Raw genomic sequence first — 23,467 nt, 5'->3', positions numbered from 1 at the left:
CCATCTCTCTAGCTTCGACCACATTCTCTTCCAAAATTATACTTCTTATTGTAAATTTTTAATTTAAAGAGTTTGAGGTAAAGACCAAAAACCCAAAACCATTTAGAAACCAATTCAGCCTAACATTGTACTATCCTAGACCAATCAACAAATAAAACAAGAAGAATCATCATACTAGTGTTACCAAACTGAACATGCTCCTAAAGAAAAGTTGACTTGACTCCTTTTGGACTAAGAAATTAGGAGAAAATAATCTTCCAAAAACCTATCAAACCGAGGCCCATGTGGAAACTGTTTTGGAAAACACTTTTCCAACATTGAGAACAAAATAAAGTTCTCTAAAACACAAAAGACAATTCTTTAAAACATAAAACACTTCTTAATATATATATATATATACAATTTTCTAAAACAAAAAAACAAATCTCTAACAAGAACACATCGATAGCATGTTTTTTAAATACTTGAAAAAATTTTGTTTTTTTTTTTTTTTCATATTTCAATTCTTGCACAATTTGACAATTGATAATTGTTTCTAGGATTTCATTTCAAAAATTGTTTTTTTTTATAAATGAGAACTATTTTTAAATCATTTCCAAGGAATGCCTACAATTTCCTAAACAATGTAATCACCCTCTAGGCAGTTCCCAACACTAAACAAATCAAGCACAAAAATTAGGAGAATGTATCTAGCCAAAAAAGTTGGAAGCATTTTGTCTGGTAGTAAACAAACACATCCTTTAGGGAGACAACTTTCATAACACAAAATGGTCAAACAAACTTATATAAGGTTTTCACAAAAAAAAAAAAAAAAAAAAAAAAAAAAAAAAAAACTTTAACATAAAGATGTTACAACTACCAAAAGTTACCCGAAAATGAAACAACTAATCTCGCAAGCTACCAACAATAATCCTATGATTTGATAAACCATTCCTTATCACCTGCATATTTTTCCATTTTTTTAACTGAATCATAACGCTTCTAATTTTGTATTATTCCATTCTCCAACATTTTCTCAGCAACCAAATAGGGAAAAATACACCACACTTAAAAAATACATTAAAAAACTTTGAAATTGAGCACTGGCCTTCTCTTCTTTGCTAGCAACCAGTGCAGAAATCTCAGATTTTGAAATTTTTATTCTATGAATTTTCAATCCAAACAATTTTTTTCTAAGACATATTTTTAGGATGGATTTACTTTGAAAATTATAAAAATATTATTCGTTTATATATATATAATAAAGGGAGAATTGTGTTTTCACCCCAGTTAGGGTGGATAATTAAATTAAAATCCTCTTATCACTTATAATTGATTACAAGGATATGAGATGATAATGGACATAAATACTCATTTGACTCATTTTTGTTTTTATTCTACCACTCTTTACATGTCACTATTAAGACATTCTCTCTTCTTTAACCATTTTTTTTTATTTTTCATTGGTTTTTTAAAACTTTTTTATAAATAATTGAAAAATCAACATTATTTTATATCTTTAAATTATAAATAAACAAAAATTATATTGATGATTTAAAAACTATTTTGAAAAATACTTTCTAAAAAATGTTAATTTAAGTAAATAAAAATTATCTTTTATATTTTAGAAGTAAATAATTTAATGATTAAAACACTATTTAAAATACATATATTCACTATTTTATTTTCTTTTATACTAAAAAGTATTTTAAAATTTTCTTTTTCCTATTATAAAATAAAAAGTTCAATTTTTTTTTTAAAATTCTTTCTTTCTTGTTTTAATAACTTTTTGAACATAACTTTTAGTAGTAAGTTATATGAAATGTTGTAAATTTGTTTAATAAGGATTTTTTTTTTAATGATTTGAATTAATTGAAAATTTATCAAAAAAAAAAAAGTAAAAGAGAGAAATAGGATGGATGAAATTTTTTTATTTTAGATATATAATTAAAATGTTTTCGTATGACTTAATTTTAGAAGTGAATTATAACTATATATAGTTGATATTGAATTTTTCTTAAATAAAAGGGTTAAAAGGTATATTTACTCATTTTAGATAAAAAAAAAAAAGTTAAAAATTATATAAATTGTGTTTGAGTTTGGTTTAAAAATAAATTTCTAGTTTTTATTTTTTATTTATTATTATTATTTTAAATAATTTTTTATTTTCTATATGGTCTCTTTTAGAAAATATGTTTAATTAAAAAATGAAAACTATTTTTAAAAATAAAAATTAAAAACCTTGTTTAATACTATTTTTTCATATGAAAATAATAAAAAGACTTTTAACCCTAAGTCACACACTTTATTTAACTTCCACATGAAAATTTCAATTCTACAATAACGATGTTTGGAGAAAAATATTTGATTCTAAGTCATCCACCATTTTCTCAACCAAACCATTAAAAATATGATTAACACACCTACGTGAACACATAACTTAGAGAGATATGAAATTTGTGTCACTGTACAAGGGCATTACACTAACTGTACAATTAAAATGTACTAAGTGTACAAGGGTGTATAAGACTACCTTTTGTGAAAGATTTCAATCGATTATGAACCACTCCATTTTACTTTCCTTGTTGCCAACATATTGTACACTCATGTCATACACTTTATTTAACTCTTACCTAAAAATTTCAAAACTTTCCCTAGTAATGATGTTTAGGGAAAAAAATTGACCCGAAGTCATCCAATATTTTCTCAACCAAACAATTAGAAACATGGTTAACACACCTACGTGGATACATAATTTAGGAGGGATATGAAATTTGTACCACTATACAAAGGTGTTGCACTAATTGTACAATGGTATTACATTAATTATACAAGGAAAATATACTAAGTGTACAATGATGTACAAGGCTAGCATTTGTGAAAAATTTCAATTGATTATGAATTACTCTTTTATTTTCCTTGTCACCCAAAAACTGTATACCCATGTCATACACTTTATTTAATTCTCATATGAAAATTCTAATGTTTTCCCCAATAATGATGTTGGGGGAAATTTTTTTGACCATAAGTCATCCACAATTTTCTCAACCAAATAATTAAAAACATGCTTAACACACCTACATGGACACATAACTTAGGAGTGAAATGAAATTTGCACCACTGTATAATATTACACTAATTGTACAGGGGAAATGTGTCAAGTGTACAAGGGTGTACAAGACTCCTAATAGGTTTTGCATGATTTTTAATCAACTTGAGTTTGACATTAGAACGATTATCGTTAGTTTTTTTTTTTTTTTTACCAAACTATGCCATTAAGACCAATGAGAAATAATATACAACATATTTATTATTTTGTAAGCAAGAAAATAATATATATATATATATATATATATATATATTTGCTAAGGTATTTAAAAAATATTTATTATATATTTTATAAGTTTGAAAAAAAAAATTTAATGATGTCTAATTTGCAAGTTAGAACAAATAAAGAATACCAATATTTTATGAGATGTTTAAAAACTGTTTAATATATATAAGAAATAATGTAAGTTTGAAATAAATAATAATATTTATTATATATTATGTAAGTTTGAAAAAAAGAATAATATTTGATAAGGTATTTAAAAATTATTTACTTCAAAAATGCATTTGATAATAATAATTTTTAACTATTTATCTTTCATGTTCAATTTTTTGGAGAAAAATAATTGGTAAATCATTTAACTTGATCCCATTAATAAATAAGTGAAAGAATAGTGAAAAACTCAAAGAAAGAAAAGAGAAAGGTAAGTGTGACTGATAGCTTTTTCATTTAATAGTCAAGGGTATTTAGAGATTTTTTAAAGATAACATCCTTTATTTCAATTTCTATTCTTTTATTGAGTTTTGAATTTAATTATGGATGATAGGAGGACCTCAATTATCCAACCAACTAGGGTGTAAACACAATTCTCCCAAAAAAAAAGTGTTTTGGTTGGACATGGATTCATTGATACATGTGTGGTGGGTGAGCGTGTGGTTGACAACCATCGTGGGAAGTCCAAGCTCTCTGCTTCCATGGCTTGTGTCTCCGCCTCAATCCTTCCACTCTCTGTTGTTTCTTCTTCTTCCTCTTCCTCTTCCTCTTCCAAAGGTACTTTCTGAAACTCTTACTTTCTCTCTTTCTCTGCCTTTCTCTCTTTCCATACACTATATATTTACATTTACGTATGTAAAAGCAGTATTAGGGTGTAGTTGAGTTGTTGGTTTCACAATCACAGATGTAAACTCCAACCCAAAGTCAGTGAAGCTAAGAGATGACTGGAGGCAGAGGTCCAGACCCATTCCTCCTGGGGGCACCTACCCAGCTAAGGACCACTGCAGGTTAATTTTTCTTGCTATTTAATTTCTGATTTTCTTTATTTTATTTTATTTTATTTATTCTTTTTATTGATTATGGGGTATATTCCTGATCTTTTTTTTTTTTTCATTTCCTGCTAGTCGCTGCGGTTTGTGTGATACATATTACATTGCTCATGTCAAGAATGCTTGTGCTTTCTTAGGGGATGGCATGTCTAAAATTGAAGTAAGTCCTTGTTTCCTCTGAATTTTCACTCTCAAATTCTGAAATTTTCTTCATGATTATCTTGTCCATAGTGGAAAAAAGTAATGGTCTGATTCATGGTAATTGCCCATATGAACACTGTTCATTTAGGATGTTAATTGGAATTTCCCTTTTTGCATTATTAATAGTCACCATGTGTGGAATAATCAACTTGACCGGAGGCAAGGGAACTATCAAACTGCTCTATATACTGATCAGTTTTTGCTAACTTACTTTTTTATTTTGAAGCTATAGTTTCTGTAGGGTCATGCTCTATGAAAAAAGAGTCAAATTGAACTCTATCTCACATGGCAGCAAAGGTTGTATTGCTCCCGTTTTTTTTTTGAACTGTTTTTTTTTCCTTTGGAGCCTTAATATCTGTGTCAAGATTAATTTTATTGATACATTATGGTATAATTTGAATTTTCCATCATGGTTTTTTTTTTTTTAATCCTATTTTATTCTTTTAGGAGTCTTTTAGGTTTTGTAGGAGAAATTGTTCTATTCTGTTTCTCATAGCATTTGAGGGAACAAAGTGTCCTCTAGTATGGAGTCATTACAAAATAAAATGGACTAATTGCAAAAAGAATTTGGAGCAATCATGAAACATACCAAGAGTGCTTTGATCTCATGGGCTTGGGTTTAGAATGAGGAGCCATAGACCCCTGGAGCAGTTCCATTCTGTCAGTTAATGAACCTCCCTTCGGTGTACGATTTTTGGTTTCCTCCTTTGTTCTCTTTTAATTTTAGGGGTATGGCTAGTAATCATGGACTTGTGTTCCTGAGATCATATACAAAATAAAGAAAATTTTGTATTTTCTTGAAATGTCAACTATGATCATCCACATTATAGGGTGTGGAATCATAGAAAGCATTATGTAAAATGGTGGACTCATTTCAAATACCTTGAACACAGTCAAAATGAGTTTATTTAAACAGAACATTCAGTTTGAAAGGTTATTCATTGTCCCAATGTTACCTTAATTTTCTTCTTGATTGCATTATTGAAACAGGCGTTATGATTGGTATTGGACCAAATGTTCATAAGTTCCATTCTGGAAAATGTTAGACTCTAGGGCTAAGTGTACGCTTGGTGTGATAGCTTTGTGGGTCATGTCATCTCTTTGATTATCATATTCTATATATTTCACTCTAATCCATATATATAATTAGAAGTTTATGGCCTTTTAAATCATTTTACCATTTTCCTCTTACCATATTCACAAATGATGACTTATGAATATCCTTGTTTAACATTCTTATGGCCACTTGCATAGGAAATTTAGGGGCATGTTTGGAAACTATTCTTAAATGCTATTTTATTTTTATTTTTTTCAAAAGAATAGAAAAACAATTTTCCAACCTCAAAAACATTTTTAACAAATTGTTTTTGGGAATTTGCTTTAAAAAATGGATGATTTCTTCTAACAAATTTGAGGGATTTTCAATTATTTTTTCTGACTGTTTTGAGAAACAATTGGAAAGACAAAGAATAGGCCAACAACATCTTACATAAGTTCAAAGTGCCTTCATGGAAAATAGGCTGAGAAAACTGTTTTTCATATTCGAGTTTTATAATAGAATTTTGTTCTTGAAAACGACTTTGAACTATTTTTAAGAACTATTATCCAAACCTGATTTTTGATAATTGTTTTTGAATGTTACCAAACAGGCCCTTACTATCCTTTTTCTACTGGATGTATCATCCATTAGTGAAGGATGTCCCCTTGGATGTGATGGGATTGTTGTACACTTGTAGTCAACTTCATATGAATGGAACAACACTTGGATGATGAAATTGTTCTCTTTCATTTGATGAAATCAAGTATCATGATAATCACCATGCTAACTTCCTAAACCAGAATCATCAAACCTTGATTGTTAATTCATTGAACCTATGATATTGTTCTGATATGCTTGATTATAGTAGACTTCACTTCCATGTCTTGCAGGATCCTATTCATATAATGCACTGTATCCTCTTTTCCTTGTGGTTATTCATTTATTTTTTCTGCATTTTCTTTTTATCAGAGTCTGGAACCTGTAGTCCATGGCAGAGGGAGAAAAGCGTATTCCTTGGATGAAACATATTTAGGGGTGTATGAGCAACTATTATATGCTCGTAAAACTGAGCCTGTTGAAGGTATGTCTGGCTAATTTGTAATTTTTATATTTTGGGGTCTATTAGTAGACTCTGTATGCTCATAAAACTAACCCCATTGATGGTAGGTGTTGTTAATTCATGATTTACAATTAACTGCAGGATTTCATCCCTTCATTTGCTTTTCCTTTTTTAGGTTTTATATTTCATGCTTGGCCAGCTTGTTTGAGACTTTTTCTTTGTATTTTCTCTTTTATGCTTAGCCACTTGTTTGAGACCTTTTAATCACATTTATACTGGTGAATGATTTTCATGTATGATTTTCTGACATGTATAATTGTCATCTAGATTTTGAGGTCAAATAAGATAAATGGTTTAATGTTCTTGTGCTGCTCAACTTTATACAATGGCAGGAGCCCAGTGGACAGGGATAGTGACAACAATTGCAATTGAAATGCTGAAAGCTGGCATGGTAGAAGCTGTCATTTGTGTACAGAGGTAGTGGTGGGAAGTTATTTTGGTGAATAATAGATCAAACCAGCTGTTTATTCATCATCTAAACCAATTTGCAACTGTTGTTTAATTTGGAACATTTCTGGTCTTGTTATTTAACTGACAGTGATCCAGAAGACAGACTCTCTCCAAGACCTGTCTTAGCCAGGTTTGCTCTTAGGATTTCTTTATTTGATCTGAATCACTCTTGACATTCATCAAGTTTCAATATTTCAATTTAGAGACTTTCTTTTGGTTGTTTATTTATCTTGTTAGCTCTGGTTATTGTATCTTGTCCCTTTCTTTTCCTTCCTTGAATAGGACGCCAGATGAGGTTCTAGCAGCTAAAGGCGTTAAACCAACATTGTCTCCTAATCTGAATACCCTCGCCTTAGTTGAGGTGTTTTTCATCTTCTTTTATTAATTATAGTTAGATGCCTTTATTTTTTACTTTTGTTGTTGTTGTCATTTCCATTTTTTTTTCTGTAATTGTTTCACTCTGCCATGTGCTTACATTGCTATTCTTGAAGCTTTAGTTGAGCACATTGCTTAAATTGCCTTACTTGAAGTTAAAGGATAAAAAAAAGATGATGCAATTGAGGGCTCCCCAAGGTGTCCAGGTACCTGCATAATTACTTACACAAAACAAATACTAGTGAGGGATAAGGGATGCCATCCTTGCTTGAAATGGATATATATGAGTAAGGGTTGAGAGACAAGAAGTTCTGCTGAAAATGATTCTGAGAAAGCTAATGACCATTCTGGCTGCTGTTTTCTTAACTATATCTTTGAGAAGAAAGGTTTTGGTCAAGCCACAGGGCATGGAGGAGATGGATGACTATTGAATAAGGGTTTGTTGTTACCCACCATTTTTGGGTGCTTGTTGTTTGATTGGGGCTTCTGGACTTCTTTTGTGACTTTGAAAGACATTTGCCACAGGAGCTTAGGGTGTACTTATAGAAGCCTGCTATAAATCTTTGTCATGTGATTGGGTCTATCTCTAGAAGCGCACCATAAATTGAGGGTTGGTTAGCATATGGTGGAAGAGAGAGTTCACAAAAGGATGGGCATGTGAAAAAGATAATATCTTTCTAAGGGTGGGATACTTACTATTATGAAGAGCATTGTGTCATACTTGCTCATTTACCATATGTCTCTATTTCTCTTGCCTAAGAAGGTGAGTACAAGGATTGAGATGATTCAAAAAGACTTTTTGTGGCTCTTGTTCATTAGAGAAAAAACCACCCTTGGAGGCCTTACTATTAAAAAGTTATCAACCCCTAACAAGGCACTCTTGGGCAAGTGGATTTGGAGGTTTGCCTTAGAGAATCAAGTCCCTTTGGAAGCAGATTATTTCTAGGAAGTACAGGGAGGAGGGGTGTTGGCATTCTTGGGAATGTAGGGTTGGTTTTGCTATCAGGTTGTGGAATGCTATCAAGAGAGTTTGGAAGAATGTTAACAACAAAGCCTCATTCAACATGAGCAATGGTAGAAGGATGAAGTTTTATAAAGATTGATGGGGTAGTGATTCTACTTTAAGAGTCTTTTCCCTCTTTGTATTTTATAACTTTGACAGAGGATGCTTGGCTGGCGGGTGTATGGGATCAACAAGGCGAGGAAAGGTACTGGAACCCTTGCTTTTTCTATGCATTTGAATGATTAGAAGATGGAAAAGGCTAAGCCTTCCTCATAAGACTTCAAGGTAAGACTGTGAGAAGGGATGGAGAGGATAGGTTGGAAAGGATGGAGGCAAAGAAAGGTAAATTTTCAGTCAAATCCTCTTACACTTTTCTAGGGTGGGAAAGAGCGGAAGCTTTCCTTAGTATTTGGAATTGGATGGTTCTAATGAAAATAGATTTTCTTGCATGGGAAGTTTCTTAGGGAAGGGTTTTGACTTTGGCTTGATTGCAAAGGAGATGATGGTCTTTGGTAAACTGATTTTTTCTCTATAAGGAAGATGAAGAGTCAATATATCACATTCTTCTACATTATCCCAATGCTAAGGTGTTATGGAATTTGGTGTTTTACTTTTTTGAGGTTGTGTGGGTGATGTCAAGTTTGGTAAGAGAAACCCTTTTAAGGTAGCATGATTCTTTTATGGGTAAAAAATGGAAGATCCAAAGGCTTGTCCTACTATGTGTGTTTTGTACATTATGGAAGGAGAGGAACCAAAGATCATTTGAAAGCAAAGAAATAATCGATCATGTGCTAAAATTTACATTTATTTGTAATCTTTTGTGATGGATTTGGATGATCATAGATGGGGGTTCCATAACTATGTTAAATCTTATAGATTGGTTAGGATCTTCATGAAGGAGCTTTTGTTTTTATTGCCCTTTCTTTTTTGTGTTACTTTCTTAGCTTCCTTTGTTTACAATCTATGTGCTTTGATGTGCTTTTGTTAAACGTTGTTAATACATTTATTTTGTTTTTCTGTCATTTTTTTTCCCATGAGAGCTTAGTGTTTATTAAAGATTTCATGGTGGTGTGTCGGATAGAGCTTTTGGCTATCACATCTCTGGTTTGGTAATGATACTATATCCTCTCTTAGTAGAATATTATGACTCTCACAGTTTTAATTATCCTCTTGGGATTCTTTGTGTTGAAAGTTTACTTCTGCAAATCATTCTAGCCATGGATTAACTTGAGAATAATAGGACCTTCCAATTTCTAGGTATCATATCATATTTCTCTAGGTTCTTAAGCAATTACGTACATGGGCCTTCATTAGTGAGGGAACCTTCTCATGGATAATTTATTATGGATAAGGCAGATAATCATTTAATTGATTAAAAAGGGAATTGCATTTCTCAAGGGTGTAGGATCACTTTAATTAGCATGCCTATGAAAATCATTTTTTAATGTTGCTTGCCATTGTTCAAAGAGATTTTCTATGTTGTGGGTTGAGGGCCTAGGGTGTTAGAAATAGTCTTTTAGAAATGGAACATTGATTACAGAGGAGGAGATAATGATATATAAATGTCCTCTCTTGTTTGCATTTATCTTTATCTGTTTCAAATGCAAGATCTTGGTCCTTATCTTCTTCAAGTTCATTTACAGTAAAGTCGTTCTTTTTAGTCTTGTCTAATCATGTTGATCTAGTTCCATTCTTCCCTACTAATTTTGTTTGAAAATCCCAAGTCCCATTTGATGTCAAGTCCTTTACTTAGTTAGTGACATATAATAAGGTCAACACCAATGACATGCTACAGTTGATAAGATCCTAAAAAGCTTGCAGTTCTGATGTTTGCTTGTTGTGTATGGAGAGTGGTGAAACAGTAGAACATTTTTTCTTACATTGTCCTTTGACTTTGGGTTTATAGCATAGATTATTTAAATTGACTAATTTGGACTGGGTTCCTCTAGGAGTATATGTGACATGATGACCATCTCATATAAGGAGTTGGAAAGCTCCACTAGAGGCAAGGTTTTGTGGCAAACTGCTTGTCTTGCTTTGATATGGGTTGTGTGGTGGGAAAAAAAACACACTTGGATCTTCAAGGACAAGGCGAGGACTTCAAAGGATCTTTGGGATATCATTCATTTCTTTGCCTCCTTTTAGGTCTCTTGTACCACAACTTTTAAGGCATTCTCCATAATGTGATTCTACTTGATTGGATTTTAGTGTGCAGTTCCAAAGGTGTGAGCTAGCAAGGAGTGATTGCTATTTGTACATTCCCATATGGGTTGTGGTACTTCATAATTGTATAGGTTTACTTAGTACTTTGGAGGTTCCTACACATCTTATGTTTAGTTTTCTTTGGAGGATTCCTCATCCTTTTTTGTACCTCTTGATACTTAATTTGACATTGTTGTTTCTCATCAAAAAAAAAAAAAAAACAAAAACAGATAATTATGTACAAATAATTGTTAAGGTACCAAGTTTCTTAAAAGCTTAAGGGGCAGTGGGAGAGACTTGAACTCAAGACCTTTGGTTAACCATAATGTGTATTAGGCTAACAAAAATCAAATAAGCGCTCAAGAAAAAATCGTTGTGCTGGGGAAAGGATGTCCTACAACCAATTCCATGCTTTCAAACAAACCTTAGTGCAAAAGGGTTTGATCAATGCAAAACTTCCTGGAACATTCTTTTGGTCCTTGATTGGATTTTAACTGACTAGTGACAGAGGAAGGAGAAACCTTTTGATAGGTCACTGAACGAGCTAACTTCAAGTAGTGGGTATAAGCAAGAGCTTATTACAGATCAGCTGTGGAAGATAGAGATTTACGCTCTAACATGTTTTTCCTTTTTATAACCAAGAACTCATATCATATAGAATGGGAGGAATACTTGGAAATCCGTAGGAGGCCAATAGGATGAAGCCTAAATTGCTATATAATGCAACAATTGGCAACTCCTAAGAGTTGTGGAAAATTTTAAAAAATAAATTGTTAAAGGTGATTAAGATTCTATATGCATGTGTCCAATTGTGCATATGCATTAAGATTGACTCAACCGCCACTCCATTGAAAAAGAAAACACACACACACGCACATACAAGGGGGTTTGGGAATCAGAAGCCAGGGTCTTGAATGTCTCTGGTATTTGGAGGCCTGGATGAACAGATCAGAAGCTTGAATTGTTTGCTAAGGGAGAAGCTGAATCTGTTGAAGCTTTTCTAGGGTACTACTATCTGATGCCCTCTCCATGCTACAATACCTCTGTTCCCTGCCCCCTCACCCAATTTTGGTGTGGGTGCTCTCTTGGGCTGTGCTTTTTTTTTTTTTTTACTTTTCCTGTAGAAGGACTTCTTGCCCTTCCTCTTAGTCTGTGAACTATGCAATTATAATTAGTAAAATTTTGTTTTCCATTAGGCCTTTTTTTTTCATTTTCTTTTATCTGACAGGCAGCTGGTGTGAAACGTCTTCTTTTCTGTGGTGTGGGTTGCCAAGTGCAAGGTATGGTTTATCTTATGATCTGGCATTTTCCACACAAATCTTTTTATTGTTGTGACTTGTACTATTTTAATGCAGAGTGATTTCTTAAACTGCAGCATTAAGATCTGTGGAGCAACATTTGAATTTGGACAAGCTTTATGTCCTGGGCACTAATTGTGGTAATTAGAAGTTATATATTCAGTTCATTATTGTTTTATCTTGAAACATGTTGCTTACTACTAAAGGCCACATGGAAGACATGGATATAAGGATTGACATTTGCTCATGTTTGCAATACACTTCAGTTAGTTGCTAATTTCGAGTGCATTTGACAATGTTTCTCTTTGAAGTACTTGCAATGGAAACATTTTTTCTCTAGAAGTTTTTTTGGGAGAATCACCTATTAAGTATTTCTCCACAAAGCACCATAAGTGATTTTTCAATTTTTTAAATGTGTTTTCTAAGTTTTGACAAATGCCTAACTTTTCTTCAAAAACACTTTTTAGGTTCGAAGTGCTTTTTAAAAATAATGCCAAACGGACTCTTAGTATGTGAAATTATGTGCAAATGTTCCATGTTTGAACCCCGACTCAAATTTGTGCCCACATATGCAAGTTGAGTTGAACTTGGAATATCATGTGAAGTTAGAGGCAAAATGAAAAAACTTGCTTGACCATTCACCTTTTGATTTAACTGGTCAAGCAAGTTTAGTATTTGACCTCTAACTGCACCACATTATTCCATGACCTTAACCCTACTCAAGTTGCATATGTGTGTACAAATTGATGCAGTTTCAATCTGCGTTAAGTATATAAACAATAGACAGAGGGATGTGCATATGTAGTTTATTTTAGTCTATGCAAGCTACTGGAAATATTTGACAAATAATTGGCATCAGAACTAATTTTTTTTTTTTCCTTTTTTTGGTTGACAGTGGATAATGGAACTCGAGAAGGCCTAGATAAGTTTTTAAATGCAGCAAGCAGTGAACCAGAAACAGTTCTTCATTATGAGTTTATGCAAGATTACAAGGTTTGGACTGAACAATGCTTTCTATGTGTTTTCAATATATTTAGTGCTGAATCATATAGAGAACTATGGATCTACTTAGTAGGTAATGCTTTTTCTGGTTTGATGTATTGTACAATAAGATTGCTCTAGAAGGTCGATTCCTGGGCTTGTTCATGATCACTTTTAATAAAAATGTCAGGGTGGTTAATTACTGGCTTACTGCGCTGGAATGGGGTGGTTGGAACCCAAGGTTTATGAGGAGTCCTTATGATTGAGAGCTGTAGGTGGCGGACTTTTTCAGTTCATTTAATCTGTGGTCTTGATGGGAAGGAAAATAACTTGGTTTTGAAAGATTTCTGAAAATGATTGTTTTTCTGTCATTTCCTGTAAATCACTATATGCAAGGACAGAGTATCCTTTCTGATAAAGTGTGGATGTCAATTACTCCTAAAGTTTATCTCTACGTCTGAGAAACAATGGTGAAGAAGATTCTTACTAGAGAGGGGAGAGTGGTGTGGGGAGGTGTTTGGTTTGGTTAATTTGAGTTGCTTATGTAAACAAAAAAATTTAGTTCTTATTCATTCAGGGAGAGTGCAGATCTTATGCTCCTTTTTATTTCCTTTCCTTCTGGTATTATTTGGGTTCTGCCTAACTCAGTTAAGAAAATTCTGACAATCTGATGGTTTCTATTTTTATTATACTTTGATAGGTCCACTTGAAGCATTTGGATGGACATATTGAAGAGGTAACTTGGTGATATACTATTCAATTGTTTTTATATTGCAAGCATGTTGCTTCATCCAATTTTATATTTTAACTAAAGCAGGTTCCCTATTTCTGTCTACCAGCAAATGAGTTAGTTGATGTTATTGCACCATCCTGCTATAGGTAATGTGTTTTTATTTTTTTCGGTACCATTTAGCATTCTTTCAAATATTTAACGAGAATGTGATGCTACAAATAACAAAAGCCTTGATCATTTGAGGATTAAAAGGAAAAAAATTGATTGAGAAGGAATGCTATTTTTTTGTGAACATTATTTATCTATCTTTTCATCATGCTTCTCTCTTGGCAAGAGATTTATTTTTGGTAGGCAAATAGTGAATATATTAACCAGTGCCTAACAAAAAGGGTTGCCCCTATGTACACAAGAAGTGTAAAAAGGGCAATAAGAAAAGAAAGAAAAAACAAAAAACTGCTAGACAAAACAGCCATATGAAATCCTAACCATCCACAATTAATGCTCTAAAAATCTGATATGTAATTCTCCTATCCCAATGAAGCAAAGAAATTGACTTGTTGCTGAAATATCACTGGTAGACAATGGAGATGAATTGCAATGAACCTTGCTAGTGATATCATCTCTTCTGAAAGTTTTGGTTGATTAATAATGTTATCATGGTCAGAAAATACCAATTGGTCATGTTAAATGCATTTGATGCTCAATGTTTTGGAAAAGGATGATGATGTTGAAGTGCATAGAAAGGAAGCATTTTTTTTTTTTTTTTTGGCTTGTTTTTTAGCCTGGGAAGCTGTGTGGGAAGGATCCTAGCCATTAATCCTTATGAGGAGAGGATGGTTGATGATCAACAAATTCAGTCTTTGTCAATGAGGAATCAGCAAATAACATCCTTATTCATTGTGATAGAGCTAGAAAGTTGTGGGACATTTGCTAACAATTTTTGAGTTGTAATGGATGTTACCAGATTCTATGAAAGAGTACCTTTTGGTTTGGAAGGGGAATGGTATGGATAAAAGACTGGGAGAAGTCTGGAGCATGGCTCCTTTTTGCTTGTTTTGAAGGGTGGGGTAATAATGCCGTATCTCTGAGTAAGTTGTTGAACAAGATGAAAATGGCCAGTAGACTTAATCTGAAAAGGAAAGAGCTTCTGGTCTCTCTCTGCCTCTCTCTTGCACCTACGCACACATGCATAAGCCGCATCTAGCAGCTGTTATAAACCTTATGAGTCATTGTGAATCTATGGGAAAGAGTGATTAAGGCTAATAACCCCAAGGTGTAAAGCAAAGCATGAGCACTGAAAAATTAGGTCAATTATCTGATATAAAAAAAGGTCAATTATGTATTGGGGAGATTGACCAAGAAAGTCATTTACTTTAGGGTGTGTTTAATACAAAGGAATGTAAATGAAAATGAGAATGAGAATGGAGTTGATTCTCAAGATCCTCACATGAGTGAGTTTTGATTTCCATGAAAATTATTTTTTGATTCATAATCTAAATGCAGTAATGAATTAGAAATAGAATGAATTTAGTTATGGGCTTTAGAGACAGTATTGGTTTTTGAAAGGATTGGCACTAGGCCAAGAACAATGATATGGCTGGTTCTAAGGAGATAATATGAGGTGGTTTGCACAGCCTGTGCCTGTGATATTATCTCTTAAAAGGCAATCACATATCAGATCAACTAGCTATGATGGGATAAGACATGATGCCCTTACAGTTTTCATGAGACATGGAATAACATGATAGAAACTCTCATCCTTAATTTAGGAATTTTTTGGAATACTTAGTTATCGTTTCCTACATTTCTAACCCATCTTTATACAAATTATGACCTTATCAATGATATAACAAATCCTAAATAAGGGTTGTTAATGTGTCATGTCGTATTCTAATTACATGTGAAACTGTGGATGACCACTGATCACGGGGTGGAAAAGTGAATCCTAGTTGCTTAATCTGAGAAAATGCCCAATCAAACACTATAGATGCTCCCTTACAGTCCCAGGTAAAAGAATTAACAGAATCTTGGCACCTTGGCATGTCTAGATGCTTAACTAGTGCAAATTTGGCCAAGCTGATATTTGTGCATATTTGGGTGTGTGTATATACATATATATATATATATATATATATATATATATATATAGAGAGAGAGAGAGAGAGAGAGAGAGAGAGAGAGAGAGAGGAGCCTTTTTGACAGTGGGTGTATAGGTCCTGTATACCTTGAGTCACTCTTTTTTTTTTTTTTGATAGGAAACGACAAAGGAATATATTGATAAAAAGAAGGTACAAATAGAAGGATGAGGAATCCTCCCAACAAAGAGAAACAAGACTACAAGAATCAAATATAAGAAAGTACAAAAAGAGAAAAGTAGACACTCTAGTTACACGCCGCTAACCAATCAAGTTGTAATATGTTAAGAGGAATCCCTTAACAACCTTAGAACAAAAAGCCCAAAAAGAAGTAAGAAAACAAATAGAATCCCAAAGATACTCGGCATTCCTTGCTTTGTCCTAAAAAATCCTTGCATTTCTTTCCCGCCACACCACCCACATTAACGCGATGCACGCGTTTTGCCATAAGACAATCCCTCTCTTGGAAGATCCAAAACCATTAAAATTACTAGATAACATGTCAGAGATGCTCCTTGGGGAAACCCAATCCATCTTTGCTGATTGGAATAATCTGTGCCACAACCCCATCGTCAAAGAGCAATGAAGGAAAAGGTGATCTACTGTTTCTCCATTCTTCATACACAACTTACATATGTCAGGGCTAAGTGCTTTGTAGGGTCTTCTCAATTGTAGCAAGTCATTAGTATTAACCTTCTTGTGAGCCACCAACCAGACAAAGGACTTGACTTTGAAAGGGACTTGAGCATTCCAGACAATCTTGGTAGGGAAAACTGGAGGCGACTCAGAATATTGGGATAAGGCCAGAAAGAAAGATTTGACTGTGAAGAGACCTGAAGGAGATAAGGACCAGGATCTCTTATCTGGAACGGAAGGTGATATGTGAAGACGATCAAAAGACCGCATAAGGCCCTCTAAATCATTTATCTCAGAATCAGAAAGATTTCGGCGAAAATTGAAATTCCAAGAGAATGGGCGGGTATATCCAAGAATTGATGAAATAAGAGCATTTTTATCCGTGACTACGCTAAGTAATCTTGGATATTGGACTCCCAAAGGTTGTTCCCCCCACCACAAGTCATCCTAGAACCGAATTCTATCTCCATTACCTACCACAAACCGAGTAAACTTGGAAAACTCTTGGTAGACTAGTGCAATGGCCTTCCAAGGACAACGATGAGACCATCTAACTATGTTGTTAACATCCCAGCCATTGGAGTGTGATCCATAAATGCTTAAAATAACTTGATGCCACAGAGCTGAATCCTCCCTAGGATATCTCCACAACCACTTCCCTAAAAGAGCGACATTCCTTATAGATATCTTTCCAAAACCCAATCCCCCTCTTGATTTCGGCTTACACACTCCGTCCCAATTAACCAAATGGTCTCTTTTGCCTTCCCCTACGCCTGACCATAAAAAATCTCTTTGCATTCTCTCAATTTTTGCTGCCACAGAGGCGGGAATCTTAAACAAGGAAAGAAAGTAACATGGCATATGGGTGAGACAAGATTGAATGAGGGTTATTCTGCCTCCAAAAGATAAATATGCCTTTTGCCACCCATCTAATCTCCTTGATATCCTCTCAATCACAGGATCCCAAAAGCCACACGCCTTAGGATTCCCTCCCAGAGGAAGACCCAGGTAAAGTATAGGCCACCCAGAAGCCTTGCAGTTAAGCATCTCGGCCAACCTAAAAAGGTGATTCTGCTCAAGATTAATACCATAGATATTGCTTTTGTCAAGATTAACTTTCAAACCGGAAATATGCCCAATCACTAGCAGGACATTCTTAAGGGTCATCATATCCTCCTCCCGAGAGCTGGAAAAGAAAATGGTATCATCTGCAAATTGTAAGTGGGAAACCCTTGTTTTGTTCCTACCCACCCTGAAACCCTCCAAGACGTTTCTCTCCTCAGCTTTCAATAACATCCTACTCAATACATCTGCCACTATGGTGAACAAGAACGGTGATAAAGGGTCTCCTTGTCTTAAACCTCTAGATGCCTTAACCCACCCTTTCGCATTACCATTCACTAAGACTGCAAAAGAAACCGAGGACAAGCAGCCTCTCATCCATTTCCTCCATCTAAGACCAAACCCTTTCATCTCCAACACATGATCCAAAAAATCCCAACTCACATGATCATAGGCCTTTTCAAAGTCAATTTTGAATACAACTCCTTCCTCCCCTGATCTTCTTTTCTCATTGGCTATGAGAACTGCATCCAAAATTTGTCTCCCTTGAACAAAGGCTCCTTGAGTAGAATGGATGGTCTCGTGAAGTACCCCTCTTATGCGCCTTGCTAACACCTTGGCTATTATCTTGTATAGACTAGTGATCAAGCTAATAGGTCTAAAGTCTGAGATTCTCCTTGACATGCTTTTTTTAGGTAACAGAACTATAAAGGAAGCATTGGTGCTTTGATTAATAATTCCGCTCCTATGAAATTCTGCAAACACTTTCACTAGATCCTCCTTTATCACTTCCCAACAATCTTGAAACACTACAATGGTAAATCCATCCGGCCCCGGAGCCTTATCCCCGTCCATCTGAAAAATAGCCTTAAAAATCTCTTCTTCAGTAAAGGGGGATTCCAACCTAAGCGCACTCTCTCCAGATATAGGGGACCAATCTAAGCCTTCCACTCTCCAAGGCTCTCTAGGAGGACTCGCATAGAGCTTTTCAAAATACTTTAAAATCTCCTCTTTTATGCTCTCTGAATCATTCATCATTAGGCCATTTTCATTCTCCAACTCCTTAATAAATTTCCTATTTCGCCTGCCATTAGCCACCTTATGAAAAAATTTTGAGTTGCAATCCCCTTCTTTTACCCATTTCACCTAGCTTTTTGTCTCCAATGTATTTCTTCCCTCAAAATCAACTCCTCTAGCTCCCCTTTTCTTAAAACTCTTTGGGCTAAAAGTTCATGGGATAGGCCCCCTTCTTGCTCCAACGAATCAAAGTTAACTAAATCAGATAAGATATCTTTTTCCTTTTACTTAGCTCTCCAAAAGAAGCCTTATTCCACTCTTTCAATTTGGCTTTAACAAACTGTAATTTCCTCATGAACTTGTGCCCTTCCCACCCATTTCCTTGAAACTCCTCCACCATCTTCCAAAACTCTCCTTAAAACTAGGATGTTTCAACCACATATTCTCAAACCTGAACGGCGTTGGACCCCACTTGTATGGATTAGTTTCCAAGACAATCGGCCAATGATCCGATGTCCATCTTGGCAGTACTCCTTGAATACTTTGAGGAAATACTTGTTCCCACTCATTTGAGTACAGGAAACGATCTAATCTCTTGCAAATTGGATTTTCTTGCATGTTTAACCAAGTAAATGATGCACTCCTTAAAGGTAAATCTATCAATTCGCAATCTCTTATGAAATCATCAAAATCCTTCATGCTTAGGGTTAATCTTGAGTCACTCTTTTGGCACCTCTTCTTAATATATTCTCCTTTATCTATCAAAACAATATATATATATATATATATAGAGAGAGAGAGAGAGAGCTGGTACATCATTGCCTTTACGTCTTATTGTGCTACTGGTCTTATGATTATTCATATTGTGAATTGTTTTTACAAGTTGTTTCAACTTACTTTTTTTGTTAATATACAATATTTCTACATCCATTCATTTTTGTGTTTTTTCCTATTGAAGCTTTTTCTAACATGTTGAAGTTTTGTTGTGTCATACAGCTGTTTTGACTACACAAATGCATTAGCGGTGAGTTTTTATCTATTCTCACTCAGTTGTAAGGTCTTAATAAGCCTTCATTAGTTACATAGCATTTATTTTTAGTGTAATTATCCTTCTTGTGCTTTGCATTTTATACTGATAAAAATTCAGTTTTTGTCCTCACTTATGGTTGTTGAGTTTTGTTTTAATGTCATATTATTATTTTTTTCTATTAACAAATTTGATGGGCAATATGTTGTACATGGAATGGAGGTGGGTAGAGTACAAAGTGGCTTTTGTATTACCAAGTCCCCCCTAAAGTAGCCAATTTTTTTATAAAGCTTTTTTATTAAGTGTGGTGAAATTTCAGAAATAGATTGTGAACAAAAATTTGTTATTTCTTGTCTTATTTGCAATACAGAATCATTTCTGGCATCGTATCATTTGAATAATAAACATTGATGAATCATAATGTTAATGTGGGATTTGTATATGAATTGGATGATGTTAGAGACAAAACATGGAAGCACATTCACAATTTGACATATAAAGGCACATAAAAATTGATCAGTATCTGTACACAAATTTAATACCAAATGAACATTACTCAACTGGACAAGGTGTTGCTAACTAAGTTGGAATATGCTACAGAAATTTACTTTTGCAATTCTGATATACTAATGCTCTTTTATTTCTAATCATGAAGATCCTTGTAAACTTGGTTTTTCCATGCATCAATAGACACAAATAAACTAAGTTGTTTGGGTTGCTCTACTCTGTCTCTCTCCCCAGCATCCAGTTAGTAAGAATGGTTGAATGGTACCTTAGAATGATGTAATGTTTAGGAAAGAAAACTGTTTTCTTTCTCATACACGGGAAAAGTACTGTTATGTTTTGTTGCTAAGGGAAGTTACTTGGTATGCCTGCATAACTTCAGGACTTGGTGGTGGGATACATGGGTGTGCCAAAATATCCTGGAGTAAGCATGACACAACATCCACAATATGTTACAGTCAGGTAATGTCACTCTGCAATTTCAACTGTACTGTTATCTTGTTAGAGCTCATATATTTTTTTTTTTCTTTATTTTCATTAGTCCAACTATTGCTTCTTGTATGCTATTTTGATTCTTGGAGGACCCCTTTGATGCATTTTGTGAATTTGTCTGGGACTGAATTCAGGTTATATGATTCCCCACTAAAGTGGCTTTTTGTCATGGACAATGGTGAGAGAAAAATGTTTGACAGTGGATTTTTAATTAAAATAAAGCGGTTAGTTTCTAAGTGCATAGTGTATAAAGAAGAGGCAGAATCACTATATCATTTATTCCTCTACTATCAAGTGGATTTGAGTTTGTGGGCCTTCAACTTCTCTTTACTTGGCTGCATGGGGTTTTACCTCAAATCAGCTTTTGATTGGTTATTGGAGCTGGGTGTAAGAAAATAAAAGATAGTAGGAAAGGTGTCCCTCATCTCCTCTTTTGCTGCATTTAAAAAGAGAAATATACAAATCTTTGAAGATTTTGTTCCATTGTAAATTTCAGGAGTTGTGTTGCTGAAAAACTCTCTGTAGGGGCATTGAAGCTGGATTTTCTTTCATAAAGTTCTTAGATGATAGCAGATTTTGACTAGTTAGTTTCCTTCATTTGCTGTGTGTTTTGTATGTGCATGTTGCAGCCTCATTCTTTTTCTTAATAAGTTTATTTATTCATCAAGAGATAAAATTTTGCTCTCTTTTGTTTACCCCTTGAAACGGAAGAAATGAACGAGGAAGAGAAATGCTCAGCCTGGTAGAGAACCTTTTGGAGATTATTCCAACCACCAGTAGTGTAAAATCTGCAGCTCTACCTTGTTGGTTTGCCAGGAATTTTTTCTGAAAAAAAAAAATTTGACTTGAAAGACACTTTTTTCAGGGAGATCGGCGTCCATTTGTTATGGAAACAGTCAAGGCAGATGATAATGCAAAGTTGGGTATGACTATTAAGCACTTATAGTTTCCAAAGTGATTTGTGTGTGTGATTTGGAACTATTCCTAATTTTTGAAAATTTTCCTATCTCTTAGGGAAGGGTCCTTCTCAGCCTGCCCCGAAATTTATTGGGAATTTGATAGCATTTATTCTAAACTTGGTGAGGATCCTTATGCATGATGCACTTGGTCATGATATTAATTAAGAACAAATTCATTTTGACTTGGTCATTTGGTTCAGATTGGCCCAAAGGGTCTGGAATTTGCTCGTTACTCACTAGACTACCATACAATCCGGAACTATCTATATGTAAATCGCATGTGGGGAAAACAAAGGTATGCTGTAAGTTGTGACAAATACTGACTATCATAGGGCTTTGAAGTTGCATTTTGACAGTTGCAATTTTGATAAATGCAGAGCTGACAGGCACATGCCCTCATATGCAAAGAAACTTGTGGATTTGTATAACCAGAATGGTGAAATAGATAAGATGCTTTCCAACAAATAGTTATTCTAGCTGGTGAATATGTTCAATAGCAGGGAACTTTCATGTAGGTGAAATTTTGAGTACATTCTTCATTCTCTATTCTGAAAAATCATTCTATACATGTCTTTATGGTGATGACAATGTAGTTTTAGTAAAGATCAACGTTTCTTCCCCTTTCAGATTGGTGTCTATATTGTACATGTGTGCATGTGTTGCATGATGATAATCCATGGAAGAGGCTAGATATACTGCATGATCTGAATGGTTATAGACAGAAACAAGCAAACATATAACTGAAAAAAATGGTATAGAGGTGCATGGAATACATTTGTTCTTGAAAATCCAAGAACTTAGTTCATTAACTGGGTGAAAAATGCAGTTTTCCAATCATAAATATCTGAGCAAAGTAGCTTCATATGAACTGGCGGAAGTTGCAGAAAAAGTATAAAAGATGAAGCAGCAAGCAAATTACTAAGAAAGGTGTATTAGAAGCCACTGGCGATATTGTTGTGTGTTTCTAGATTTTTGTAAAGCTGTTAGGTGATTTGATTATAAGTTGAGTTGGGTCAACTTTAAAATAGCGATGCATCCCCGGGATCAATGATGCCAATATTATATTTACTAGATCAACTCTTAGCATTAGGACAATACCGAAGCTCCAAGTTATGCTAGAACTGGAAGAGTTTAGAATATGTGAATATGGCTGAGCCAGGGCTTGTTCACAAGCTTACTGAATCTTGTCTGTTAAAATCCAACTCTCTTTGCCTTTACCAACCAATTACAACTTAATACAAAAGCTTCCTGAATCCTTCATCACATGCAAAGTTCCTTGGGATGTTATGCCTGTAGAGCCATTCACAAACTTATTGAAGCCAGTGTTGGAGTTGCTCAAAATTTTCTTTTCAAGCAATTCAGCTTCAAACTTAAGCACTTGGACTGGATTTTTAAGATAGAGAATGAGGTTGAAGGAGCCATATTTAGCTGTTCATAAGTGGGCTTTTTCATTCATAATCCATATACCAAATTCCCAGTACATATATATTAACCTTGTGTAAGAAATGAGCTGCGAGATCTGACCACAAGCTCAGCTTGTATGAGTGGCTATCAAGGGAAGCCTCATTTCATTTGACATCCTCAGGTCTGTCCACGTCCCTGAGTTGACCCAAGCTAAGCCGGTGAAAAAAAAAGAAGAAAAAAACAAACTTTCTATAATCAAGTTTTGGTGTGTCCACCGTATGGACCGGGATTGGTGGATAAAACTTGGAGCAACTCAGAAACTTGGGAGTAGCACACCACTTTTTACACAAACCCCCATTGATCTAACTATGATTGGGCGAGCAAAGAAATCCATCAACAGCAAACTTCAATAAGATGATGAAAGCAATTCAGTCCTTTTGAGATAGCGTATAGCATGTATATGTCAAACCAATTAAATA

General features: G+C 34.3%; 1 protein-coding gene across 1 annotated transcript; it reads left to right on the top strand.

The window, feature by feature from the left end:
• Positions 1 to 3,938: 3,938 nt before the first annotated feature.
• Positions 3,939 to 22,210, top strand: LOC117914609 (7-hydroxymethyl chlorophyll a reductase, chloroplastic-like). Its single transcript, XM_034830002.1, has 19 exons — positions 3,939 to 4,078; positions 4,206 to 4,308; positions 4,426 to 4,510; positions 6,560 to 6,671; positions 7,043 to 7,127; positions 7,249 to 7,290; positions 7,443 to 7,521; positions 11,969 to 12,020; positions 12,116 to 12,178; positions 12,934 to 13,031; positions 13,720 to 13,755; positions 13,837 to 13,898; positions 19,599 to 19,626; positions 20,516 to 20,595; positions 21,337 to 21,406; positions 21,491 to 21,548; positions 21,640 to 21,704; positions 21,785 to 21,879; positions 21,962 to 22,210. Exons 1-19 carry the CDS (start codon positions 4,003 to 4,005, stop codon positions 22,050 to 22,052), a joined length of 1,380 nt encoding a protein of 459 aa, XP_034685893.1. The 5' UTR covers positions 3,939 to 4,002; the 3' UTR covers positions 22,053 to 22,210.
• Positions 22,211 to 23,467: the final 1,257 nt, after the last annotated feature.

Source organism: Vitis riparia, chromosome 5, assembly GCF_004353265.1.
Source record: "Vitis riparia cultivar Riparia Gloire de Montpellier isolate 1030 chromosome 5, EGFV_Vit.rip_1.0, whole genome shotgun sequence".
Lineage (NCBI taxonomy): Eukaryota > Viridiplantae > Streptophyta > Magnoliopsida > Vitales > Vitaceae > Vitis > Vitis riparia.
Note: the sequence above shows the minus strand (reverse complement) of the source record. Positions and strands in the feature narration are given on the sequence as shown.